Genomic DNA, 13,299 nt, shown 5'->3' with positions numbered 1-13,299 from the left:
AATAATGCTTCGATGAACATGATAGTACAAATTTCTCTTTGGTATGTATTTCTCTGTTTAGTTTTAATTTTTTTAATATTTATTTTTTAGTTGTAGTTGGACACAATGCCTTTATTTCATTTAATTATTTTTATATGGTGCTAAGGATCGAACCCAGGGCCTCGCACGTGCAAGGTAAGCTGTCTACCACTGAGCCACAACCCCAGCCCTAGTTTTAAATTTTGTGTATTATGATTGTTATTTCTAAGATTGCTTTTATTCTTTCAGCTTAAAGTTGTGTTTTACCTATATTTTTAAGAGTCTGTAGTAGAAGATTGGGGTCCTATCTTATTTTGAGGTCCTATGAGGAGACATCACAAGATAATGTGAATTCATCTTTCGTGTGATTACAATTGATTCTTATCTTCCACAGCAGACTCAATCTCGACCTTGCAATCATTTGACTCTGAACCAATGCAGTTAAAACTTTTTAGACTCCACTTTTTAATATTTATGACAGGTATTGCGGTTACAGTTGTACATGAAGACAAATAAGCAAATAATTACAAGCTATTGTAATGAAGGATATACTAGGAGATACCAGCATGTCAGAAGAGGTGCACCAATAGAGTAGGTAGGCCAAGATGTTTCAGATAACATAAGATAGCTGAATCTTAATTAAGGAGATGAACATATGTAAAAAAAAAAAAAAAAAAAGGGGGGAAGCTTTTCAGGAAGTCAGAGGAACAACATGTAAAGAGATACAAAAAATTCTTAAAGAAGACAGGCATGGTGATGCACACTATAATCCCAGCTACTCAGGAGATGGAGTCAGGAGGATCACAAATTTGAGGCTAGCCTGAGAAACTTAGTGAGACCCTATCTCAAAATAAAAAAATAAAAAAGACTAGGGATGTAGAGCACCCCTGGGTTCAATCCCTAGTACCAACAAACAAATAAAACAAGAGAGTATTTCTTAAATTGGGTGAATGCTTATAATTACAGGCAGGAGGACTGCTTGAGCTCAAGGCCAGCCTAGGCAACATAGATAGACCCTGTTTCAAACAAAACAAACAAACAAAACTTGCACAGAACTATTTATTGAACATATTAATTACCCAACCAACAAATCATTGGGCCATCCTGTATGACATGACGTAAAAGTATTTGGAGCACTTGCTTCCCTCCACCCCCATCCCATCCCACCACCAGACAGGGGCCTTGCTAAATTGCCCAGGCTAGCTTCAAACTCACAGTCCTTTCACCTCAGTCTCTGGGTAGCTGGAATTAGAAGCACATGCCACTGTGCTTCTTTTAAAGAGATTTGCTTTAAGGCTATTTCATCAACAGTCATTTAATGAAACTGGAAGAAAATGTGTTGATAAATAGGGTTTAAAGTCAAGATGTTACACACAAGTGCCATCCAGTGGAGATACTGTGAGATACAATTGCTTCTGATCATTTATCTCTGTATTGTCTTGTATTCAGTTCAGGAGTAAACAGGTGTGAACAGATGGAGCCCTTCTGAAATTCCTGTTAATCTTACAGAGAGTGTACCCTTTTCATTTCATTGACTGATTGGTTAATTTATCAATGAAAGAAAACCTTTTCAAATATATTTATTTTATCCAAATATTATTAATGCAATTATTGGCAATTTAGTTAACATTTTAAATAGGAGGACTCCTTCCACCCCCACTTCCTGCCCAGACTGTTTAAGCTTTACAAATTCCCCTGTTTTGATGAAGAATTTCTTAGTAATCTGCTTCAGAGAAGGCTAAAAGGTACTGGGCACTGTGACTTATGCCTTTAATCCTAGCAACTTGGGAGGCTGAGGCAGGAGGATTGCAAGTTTGAGGCCAGCCTTAGCAACTTAGTGAGATTGTCTCAAAGGAAAAAAAAATTAAAGACTGTAGATGTAGTTCAGTGGTAAATCCCCAGTACAGGGGGCAAGGGGGAGGCTAAAAGAAAGAATAGCATGTCTAAATTTGTCTTGGTACATTTTAAGACAAAGGTTATATATATATTTTTTTTTAAAGAGAGAGATAGAGAGAGAGTTTTTTAATATTTATTTTTTAGTTCTCAGCGGACACAACATCTTTGTTTGTATGTGGTGCTGAGGATTGAACCTGGGCCGCACGCATGCCAGGCGAGCGTGCTACCACTTGAGCCACATCCCCAGCCCCAAGACAAAGGTTATATTAACATGGTTTTTAAAATGCCGGTCTCATGAATGGTTGTGTGCCCCACACCCCAAAAAGTTTCTGCTAGTTGGTTGTTTGGAACTTGGAACCCACTTTCCAAACAGATGTAATTTTTTAATATGGTAGGCAGGGTTCTTAGTGTCTAGGTGCTGTGTATTATGGAGTTCTTAATCAGAGTTATTATATTTGTGGTGAAATAAAAAATGCTCCCTGTAGAATAGGGCATCACCAGGCACTAGCAGGAAAAGGATTTTTAAAAAAATCTCTAAATCAGTGTTGACTACATACAAGACCTTTATTGTGACGAAGACTCATGGAGTGAGGAGTGTGGATGGACAGAAGTAAGGGAGACCCTCCAATACTCAGAATGAGGAGCTGAGGAAAGCTGATGTCTTATCAACACAGAGCTTCCTTCCCATCTCTGAGGATTCCAGAGATTGATACACTTCTATTTTTACTGCCAATTATCAGATCAGCTGGACGTGACCTGGGTCATATTCTTGCATATTCTTGCACTGATATAGAAACTTCACTGTTAGTCTATTCTACTGTTAACTTGCCTCCAAGTTACTACAAAGTTGGGCTTTTTCAGACAAGGGCTATTAAATAAATAAAGGATTATTCTCTACACATGTGTGGAGTATTTACTCTAGCTATGAGAATCTTGACTCAAATTATCATTTGTGTTCACCATTCCTAATTATCTTTAACACACACACACACATTCTTTATCTTGTGATGATATATATATATATATATAAAACAAAAGAATTGAGAATGAATGAGTGTGTAGGGGAGACAAAATTTTACCTCTACCATTTCAGGATTTTTTCCCCTGATGGGCCTGAGAATTGATTTAACCTAAGACAGATCAGTAGGGAAAAATATATATAAGTTTCATGTGGCATGGGAACCTTCATAAGGAAATGAATATCTAAAGACAGTTGAAGACTTATATACTGAATTATCAAAGAATAGAAAGTGTGCTGGGGGGCTGGGTAGTGCGCTCACCTGGCATGCATGCGGCCCGGGTTCGATCCTCAGCACCACATACAAAGATGTTGTGTCTGCCGAGAACTAAAAAATAAATATTAAAAAATTCTCTCTCTCTCTCTCTCTCTCTCTCTCTCTCTCTCTCTTAAAAAAAAAGAAAAAGAAAAAAAAGAAAGTGTGCTGGGCATGGTGGCTTATGTCTATAATCCCAGCAGCTCAGGAGGCTGAGGCAGGAGGATCACGAGTTCAAAGCCAGCCTCAACAACATAGTGAGGCCCTAAGCAATTCAGCAAGACCCTGTCGCTAAATAAAATACAAAAAGAGGGCTGAAGATGTGGCTTAGTGGTTAAGTGCCCCTGAGTTCAATTCCCAGTACCACAAAAAGAAAAAAAAAATAGTAAGTGTGACAAAGCAACTAAATTACATGGGAGGGCTGAAGATAAAGAGTTATTTTAACAAGGCCTTTACATAATTCTCTCTGACACAACTTCCTGTCCTTGAATATAAGAATGTTGTTTCCCTTGGACTAGTTATAGGAATTTCATCTTCTGCTTTTCAGAAACGGAAGGAAGGTCAAAGTGATCTTCTTGCACCTGCTGTTTATTTTTCTAAGTTAATTAACTCAAGTTGATTCTTATGTCAAAGTGGTAAGTTTGGGGGGTGGTATATTCTAAATACCATCAGATGCATACCATGGGGGAAGAACTCTCTATGTAGATTATTAAATGCGGTTGTCCCAGTAGAGTGGGTGTTGAGGCTGTGGACACAGCTAAAGGCTGTAAAGTTTCCTTTTTGGCAAAGGATACAGATACTTACTGAGAGAGTTTATTATGTGAGACAGAATACAGACAATAGGCTTCCAAACAAGGTCCCCCAAAGTTCCTTATTGGAATTATACCATCAGAGTGGATCAAGTTATGGAGTTTCAAACCATCCTGGTTTGCCTGGGACTAAGGAGTTTTCTCAGGATTTTTAATGTTATAACCAAGAAAAATCAGGCAAAATGAGGCAGTTGGCTAATCTAACTGAGAAGTGTACTTTTCTATTCTTGGATCCTTTCCTGACCTTATGGCCCACCTGATCATAGAGGAGATACAGGCAACACATCTGTCTGCCCATCAGAAGCACATGAAAACAATCTAATACATTTCTGTTATCATGAGATGGTAGAAAGTGAAGGCCAGTTTTCAATTTCTCAGGAACATCCTTTAGTAGGCCTGGACTTCAGGCAGTCTTAGATCCACTCCTGAATTAATAATCATCTCAAGAATAGTCATATGCAAAAAATATAGATCCTATTTAGTAAGATTCAGATATTAACTTTTGATTCTGCCACATTGAGGAATTATTGTATCCCTTGGCCAGTAGTAAATGAGGGCCATCCTTTGATTCTTGACAGCCCATTCTTCTCTTGCTGAGTGGTGGTTTACTCTGAAATGGTCACTTCCCAATAGAATTGTTTTATAGAAATTGTACAGTCTGAGGCCTTCAAACTGAAATGGCTCCACATTTAATTTTTTAAAAATATTTTTTAGTTGTTGATGGATTTTTATTTTATACATATTTATATGCGGTGCTGAGAATCAAACCCAGGGCCTCCCACATATGAGGCAAGCACTCTACCACTAGGGCACAACCCTAATCCTTAATTTTTTTTTGGTACCCCCAGCCCAATAATTGTTTCTTAAAAGTTACTTCTCTGAAACCAGTAAGCTAATTTTCTCCCCAGAGGCTATGTGAACACACCATTTCTTCAGTGATAGATAGTAGATATATTCTGTATACTTGAATATTCTGTACTCTTTGTTTGCGGACTCCTTGTAAACTACTAAGGATTTCAAGAAGTTTGGACATTAATATCTAAAATAGTTTCCAACCATAGTTTTCTTCGTATTACCCTTGGAGGCGGGGTGACTGGCCGTTGAACACAGGGGCACTTTACCACTGAGCTACATCCCCAGTCCTTTTTATTTTTTATTTTGAGACAGGTTTCTAAGATGTTGAGGCTGGCCTTGAACTTGGAATCTCCCTGCTTCTGCCTCCTGAGTTGCTGGGATTACAGGCATTCACCACCATGCACAGCTTTCTATTACTCTTCTTATATCACCTATTTCATCAATTCTTCAGTATATCTACAATTAAATAAACATGATCTCAATGGTCCAGACCATAGACTCTTAATAGTAGCTACCAATCTATTAAATGTGACATTTACCATGTTCTCAATATTAAGTCAGAAAGGAAAAACCCAGAAATCATTACATTGGGAGCTAGTACATAACCATAAATTGTCTAAGTATAGTTCAAATGTTTAAGAGTTCTGTGATACATTCCTACCCCTTTCTATTTTTTTTTTTATATTGAGACAGGGTTTCATTGAATTAATGAGGTTGGCCTTGAACTTGTAATCTTTCTGTCTCAGCTTCCCAATTTGCTGGATTACAGGCCACCACACACAGCAGTAGTTAATTATATTCTTAAGTTAAGCCAAGCATCTATTTTGATTCATTACTTGAGAGAGTATAAAAGTACAAAGGCTACCACATATTTTCACTTTTTTCCTGTTTTGACAAGACACTGTAATGGTTCTATTTGGAATTTGATTGGAATTTGATTTGTGGTTGATGTTGGCAACTGGTATAGTATTTATGTCATATAGCCCACCCTTATAGAACAATTAGAATGTGTTTACTCATAAAACCCATAGGTTATAAATCCAGAGAAAGGCTTAAGCTAATTCTTGATTCAACAGCATTCCCACGGCCAAGAAACTAAAATAGCTTTGAAGTTTTTTTTTCCCCAAATGCTAAATATAAAACAGGGTAATTGTTCTCATGAACTAGTATCTACTTTTTTAAGCATTAAAGGAATGAGCCACAATATTGACAGAAAATGCCATTATTCCAACAATTATACCATATGAGTAATTTAGAAAAATACCTACTATTCAAGCAAAAGGTAATGAAGGTCAAACAACAGGAACTAAGGATATTGAACCAATAAAGGACCAATTACCCAGACCACCTCGTTCAGTGGTTCTCAAACTTCAGCATGCATCAGAATCACCTATGGGGCTTGTTAAAACACAGATTACTGGACTCTAACCCTAGAGTTTCTGATGCAGTAAGTCTGAGATGAAGCTCAAAATTTTGCATTTCTAACAAGTTCTCAGGTAATGCTGATGCTGTTCCCTACATAAGTTATTTTTCCATGTTTGCCTCCCTTTGTTCCACCAAATATAAAAACACAAAGATTTTGCCACTTCTTTGAGACATCATTTCTTTTTTAAAAATTTTTTTGTAGTTGTAGATGAACAGCATGCTTTACTTATTCATTTATTTATTTAGTAGTTGTAGACGGACAGAATGCCTTTATTTTATTTGTTTATTTTTATGTGGTGCTAAGGATCAAACCCAATGCCTCACACATGCTAGGCAAGCACTCTGCCACTGAGCTACAGCCCCAGCCCTAGGTCATCATTTCTTTATAAGGGCTCTGTAAAACTTGTGTTACACATTTGGACTTGTCACCTGTTTGTCTTATGTCAATTTAGTTCTCAGGCCTTTCTAAGATCTTAAAAGGGTCAAGATAAAGTTTTGCTTCCTCTGGTAAGTCCAGCCCCACTCAGAGATCAACTGACTAAATCCTAGTCCTCAATTTCTAGAGAAGAAGATCTGAATGGCATTCCTTATGTTAAGTGTCCTCTCCTGATCCAATCATTTATGTCTACCAAAGTAGGGTTGTGCAGTATAAATATGTCTACCTCTGTCTTTGGGGCGGTGAAGAAACTCACTGACTGGGCTAACACTTCAAGAAGCATCTGCTCAGAGATTTTGCCAGCGCTTGATCATTTCTTTCTATCCAGCATACTTTCTAGCTCTCATGAAGAGAAGTGGATCAAGAATATAACATTCCTGACCTATCAAACTGGCAAAAATGCAGGCAGCAACACACAGATGGTGAGGCTGATGTGGGACTGCAAAAGGGCACAAGTTTTTTGTCAAACCCACAAAAAATACAGATATATTTAACATCTAAGCTAGAGATCTCACTTCTTGGGGAATTGCTATTCAACAAGGGAAGAGAAATGGCCTAAGAACATAGATATTTTTAGTTTCTACACTTAAAAAAATCATAGACAAAGAATACCCTATAATATCAAAAGATAAAAAACTACTCAGAATCCCCATACTTTACAATAATTAAACATAGCCAGCTTTGGGACTCACATGCTCTTTCGTGCCATATGCCAATAGAAAAGCTCCATTCAATTTTGGAACTTTTCATCCACAGGCAACATTTTAGGATTGCTTCTATTTCTGACTGTGAAGAAAGTCTGCCTTATATAATGCCAATGTGACCCAAAGTGAATTTGCTCCAAAAATATCTAGTCCCACTGGTGTATGGTGTTGGGGACCACATTGGTCCCTCTGCAGCACAACATGTACAGTGGCACATGAAAATACTTTTTAAGTACTGAATATGGTAGTGTTCATCTATAATGATCTCAGTGACTCAGGAGGCTGAGGCAGGAGGATCACAAGCTCGAGGCCAGCCTTGGCAACTTAGCAAGACCCTCTCTCAAATTTTTAAAATTTAAAATTTAAAAAAAATTAATAATGGCTGGAGATGTAGCATGGTTGTAGAGTACCCCAGGTTCTATCCCCAGTTTAACCAAACCAAACCAAACCAAACAAAAAACACCTTTAAGTGATAAGAAATGATATAGGAAAAAAAAACAAAAAAAAATGATATGGGAACATTTTTGCAGCAAATTTTGTAGTTCATATACGTGAACCAAACCCCTTGGAAAATCCAAATAAAGGACATGGTTTTAAGTCATCATTTATCCTCTCTCTCTCTCTCTCTTTTTCCCCCCCTGCAGTACATCTCTTCACATATTGCAGACCTTAAAAGTGAAATTTTTGAGGAACTTCTGAAGCACCTTTGCCACTGTGCAGATGATTTCCGGGAGGTCGTAAAAGCTGACTTACAGAGACAGATGTTTGCTGACCTCTTTCTATATTGTGACTCTGGGAAGGTAGGTTAAGGCCTTTAAACCATTGCTTCTCACAGTATTGGTTATGAAGGACCAGTTTTTTACATCTTTGTAGTTAATGATGTTTTAAATTTTCAATTGTATATCAACATGTAATCAATGAAAATGGATTACTGGGGGGAGGGACACACAAAATACAATCCTCATTTTTATTATCTGATTCAAATCTGATTTATTATCAGTTACTTTCTCAAATCGCTGTAAAAATTTCTAGATATTGTTCTCAATTTTTGTATCTGGCACCAACATGCAAACCATACCTAGAGTGGAACTACAGTTTCAGGATTTATCATTTGTTTCTAAATGTATCTCTTGCCCATTCCTAAATCACTAGATGATTAAAATTGTTTTTGCTTTTGCTCTTTGTTGGTAACTTCCTATATAAAAGGGCTGCTAGAAAGCCTACCACTTTATTTTACTGTTCTTAAAAACAGAAGAATTTGTATCAAAAAGTGTTTCTATTGTGAATTGTGCTGCAGTAAACATTGATGTGACTGTGTCTCTGTAGTATGCTGTTTTTAAGTCCTTTAGGTATAAACCAAGGAGTGGGATAGCTGGGTCAAAAGGTGGTTCCATTCCCAGTTTTCCAAGGAGTCTCCATACTGTTTTCCTTATTGGCTGCACCCTTTTGCACACCCACCAGCAATGTGTGGTTGTGCGTTTCTCCCCACATCCTCACCAACACTTATTGTAGTTTGCATTCTTAATAGCTGCCATTCTGACTGGAGTGAGATAAAATCTTTAGTTTTGATTTGTATTTCTCTAATTGCTAGAGATGTTGAACATTTTTCCATATATTTGTTAATTGATTGTATATCACCTTCTGAGAAGTGTCTGTTCAGTTCCTTGGCCCATTTATCGATTGGGTTATTTGTTTTTTTGGTGTTTAGCTTTTTGAGTTCTTTATATATCTAGAGATTGGTGCTCTATCTGATGTACAAGTGGTAAAAATTTGCTCCCAAGCTTAGGCTCTCTATTCACCTTACTGAATGTTTCTTTTGCTGAGAAGAAGCTTTGTAGGTTGAATCCATCCCACTTATTAATTCTTGATTTTAATTCTTGCACTATAGGAGTCTTATTAAAATTGGGGGGCTGGGGTTGTGGCTCAGTGGTAGCGTGCTTGCCCAGCATGCGTGAGGCACTGGGTTCCATCCTCAGAATCACATAAAAATAAAGACAATAAAGTCCATCGACAACTAAAAAAAAATTTAAAAAAAAAGAAAGTTGGGGCTTAATCTGATATGATGGAGATTTGGGCCTACTTTTTCTTCTATTAGGCGCAGGGTTTCTGGTTTAATTCCTAGGTCCTTGGTCCACTTTTGAGTTGAGTTTTGTGCATGGTGAGAGGTAGAAGTTTAATTTCATTTTGTCACATATGGATTTCCAGTTTTCCCAGCACCATTTTGTTGAAGAGGCTATCTTTTTTCCAATGTAAGTTTTTGGCGCCTTTGTCTAATATAAGATAACTGTAATTATGTGGATTAGTCTTTGTGTCCTCTATTCTGTACCATTGGTCTACCCATCTGTTTTGGTGCCAATACCATGCTATTTTTGTTAGATTGCTGTGTAGTATAGCTTACGTTCTGGTACAGTGATGCCACCTGCTTCACTCTTCTTGCTAAGGATTGCTTTAGCTATTCTGGGTCTCTTATTTTTCCAGATTAATTTCATGACCGCTTTTTCTATTTCTATGAGGAATGTCTTTGGGATTTTGACTGGAATTGCATTAAATCTGTATAATACTTTTGGTAGTATGGTTATTTTGACAATGTTAATTCTGCCTATCCAAGAACAAGGGAGTTCTTTCCATCTTCTAAGGTCTTCTTTAATTTTTTTTTTTTAGCATTTTGTAGTTTTTGTTGTAGAGGTCTTTCACCTCTTTTGTTCGGTTGATTCCCAAGTATTTTTGTTTTTGTTTTTTGTTTTTTGGGGGTTTTTTTGTTTTGTTGTTTTCTTTGAGGCTATTGTAAATTGGGTAGTTTTCCTGTGGAACCAACCTAGATGCCCTTCAGTCATGAATGGATAAAGAAAATGTGGTATATATACACAATGGAATATTACTCAGCAATAAAAGAGAATAAAATCATAGCATTTGAAGGAAAATGGATGGAGTTGGAGAATATAATGCTAAGCGAAGTTAGCCAATCCCAAAAAACCAAATGCCAAATGTTTTCTCTGATATAAGGAGGCTGATTCATAGTGGGGTTGGGAGGGGAAGCATGGGAGGGTTAGACGGACTCTAGACAGAGCAAAGGGATGGGAGGGGAAGAGAAAGGGCATGGGGGTAGAAAAGACATGGAATGAGGTGGACATCATTACAATAAGTACATATATGAAGACATGAATGGTGTGAATATATTTTGTATACAACCATAGATATGAAAAATTGTGCTGTATATGTGTAATATGAATTATAATGCAGTCTGCTGTCATAGATAACAAATTAGGATAAAAATGTGTTTCTAAGAATGAGTTTGGGAGGACATCTGTATGACAGAAGACCAAAAGGACTTGCAAAATGAGATAAAAATTTTGCTGAAATGTGTCTAAAATTATTCATATTCCCATATTCCTGAAAGGATTTAAGGAAGCACGCAATAGTAGAAAAAAATTCATGAGATGGTGGAAGAGAGAGGATACTAAATGAAGCTGTATTTAGCCATAAAGACCTACAATTTGTTGTGGGTTGTCTATAAGTTTGAATCTAAGCTTCCTGGGCAGTAAATGTGAAAAAGGAAACATGACTAAACATACTATCAACAACATTTGTAGTATGAATACCAACTGGTGCTAAGAAGTAGTAAAGAAATTTGGGGATCAAAATTTGGGAGTTTCTCCTCATGGTAGTAATTAAAGGGACCTATATGATAAAGTGAATATCTTTTCTGATCAATTTGCAATAAATGAATCAATGACATCTTAGGGTAGTTTCTTATAACCACCTTAAGTATAGGAAAGTGACCGCAATTCAGAAAAAGCAATTCTTTTTTGTTTTTATTTTTTTAGTTGTAGATGGACACAATACCTTTATTTTATTTATTTTTATGTGATGCTGAGGATCAAACCCAGTGCCTCACACATGCTGGGCAAGCATTTTACCACTGATCCACAACCCCAGACCCCCAAAAAGCAATTCTTAAAGAAACCAATATATTGCAGTATAGGTGCTCAGATCCCTGCTTAAGTCAGGAATGTATTCTATAAAATCTGAAATGTTTATATGCCTTTCAGGTAATTTCCTTGAACATTGCTTCTTTTTTTTTTCTTGGTGGGGAACAGTGTACTGGGATTGAGCTCAAGGACACTGGACCACTGAGCCACATCCCCAGCCCTATTTTGTATTTTGTTTGGAGACAGGATCTCACTGAGTTGCTTAACCCCTCACTTTTGCTGAGGCTGGCTTTGAATTCATGATCCCTCTGCCTCAATCTTCAGAGCTGCTAGGATCACAGACATGGGCCACCACACCTGGCTACATTACTTCTTTAACAGAGCTTGTAATAAATATTGTGTAACATGATGTCAAGATTTTATTTCCTGGTAAAACGCCTGGAGGACAACTGCTCTCCGCTGTCCAATTTAACACCAACTCGAGTGCCATAACAAACATAGTGAATTAAAAACAAATAGAATTAATGAAAGTTTGATTGTGCTCCTTGCCTTTCTGTCCATCATTCAAACACTACTTCTGTGATGATCTTGGAGGGAAGGTAGAGAGAGTCCAGAATAAAGCCATTAGTTGAGTTTCTGAATGGATTTTTTAAAACTTTTAGTTGTAGATGAACACAATACCTTTATTTTATTTATTTATGTGGTGCTGAAGATTCAACCCAGTGCTCCCCACATGCGAAGCAAGTGCTCTCCACTGAAGCACAACCCCAGCCCAAATGGATGTTTTTAACTAGTGGCTGAAACAAGAGTTTGGAAAACCTGAGCTTTAAATTGCAAATGCTGGGCTGTTAAGAAAGAAAAACAGTCATGGAGTAAAGAATGCAAAATATGATACCAAAATAGTTTTTCTCTTACTGAGAGAAGGAGAACAATTAAACATAGTCCTAGAACACACATGTTCTTATATGTCACATACCAATACATGTAATACATAAAAATAATCCAATGAATAAAAATAACTTCTACAACATAATGAAGTAAACTAATTAAAATATCATGGACATATTAGAAAAGAAGATATTTTATAACCAATAACTGCATGAAAATATGTTCAGTAAAATTATTCATCAGAGAAATGTAAATTAAATCCATAATGTGATACAAATTAAACTATCCAGAATCACAGTGTTGGTAAAGATGTAGAATAGTTCTTTTAGATTACTGGTAGGAAGGATGCAACTGTTTTGAAAAGAGTTTGGCAGTTTCTTTTTCTTTATTTTCCCTTCTTTACTTTTTACATTAATTCTTTCCTACCTGGTGATTGAACCCAGGCCCCCAAGCATGCTAAGCAGATGTTCTACCACTGAGCTACATCCCCAGCCCAAGGTAGTTTCTTTAAAAGTAAACATATCCTTTTCATTTGTCTCAGCAACAGCAATTTCACTCCTAGATAAACCTAGAAAAAATGAAATGAGAGAAATTAAAACATATTATACTAAAAGACTTGTACATGAATATTCTTAGCAGCTTTATTCATAATAGCTCCAAAATGGAAACAACACAAATATCCACTGACTTGTGGAAAGATAAACAAATTGTAGCATATTCATATATCCATATACTGGAATATTACTAGGTAATAAAAGGAAACGAATTACTGATATAGTCAGTGACATTGATGATCTCGAAATTATACTCTGTGAAGGAAGGCAGACACAGAAGAATATACTATAACTTCATCATATAAAATTATAGAAAAGGGGGAAATAATCCATAGCAATAGAAAGCAGATCAGTGATTTCCTGGGGCCATGATTATGAGGGAATTTTTTTTAATTTAGGGTACTGTGAATTGTACTCAGGGGTGCTCTACCACTAAGCTACACCCTCAGCCCTTTTTATTTTTTATTTTGAGACAGGGTTTCATTTCACTAAGTTGCTGAGGCTGACCTTG

At 36.8% G+C, this 13,299-nt stretch overlaps 1 protein-coding gene across 1 annotated transcript in view; it reads left to right on the top strand.

Annotated features, from left to right (window-relative positions):
* The window catches only part of Efcab5 (EF-hand calcium binding domain 5), a 109,434-nt gene that overhangs the window by 33,888 nt on the left and 62,247 nt on the right, over nucleotides 1-13,299 (top strand). The window contains exon 3 of the mRNA XM_048793520.1: nucleotides 8,062-8,217. Coding sequence (XP_048649477.1) covers nucleotides 8,062-8,217 — 156 coding nt within the window. The remainder of the gene's footprint in view (nucleotides 1-8,061; nucleotides 8,218-13,299) is intronic.

Source organism: Marmota marmota, unplaced genomic scaffold, assembly GCF_001458135.2.
Source record: "Marmota marmota marmota unplaced genomic scaffold, marMar, whole genome shotgun sequence".
In the NCBI taxonomy this organism is placed as follows: Eukaryota; Metazoa; Chordata; class Mammalia; order Rodentia; family Sciuridae; genus Marmota; species Marmota marmota.
Note: the sequence above shows the minus strand (reverse complement) of the source record. Positions and strands in the feature narration are given on the sequence as shown.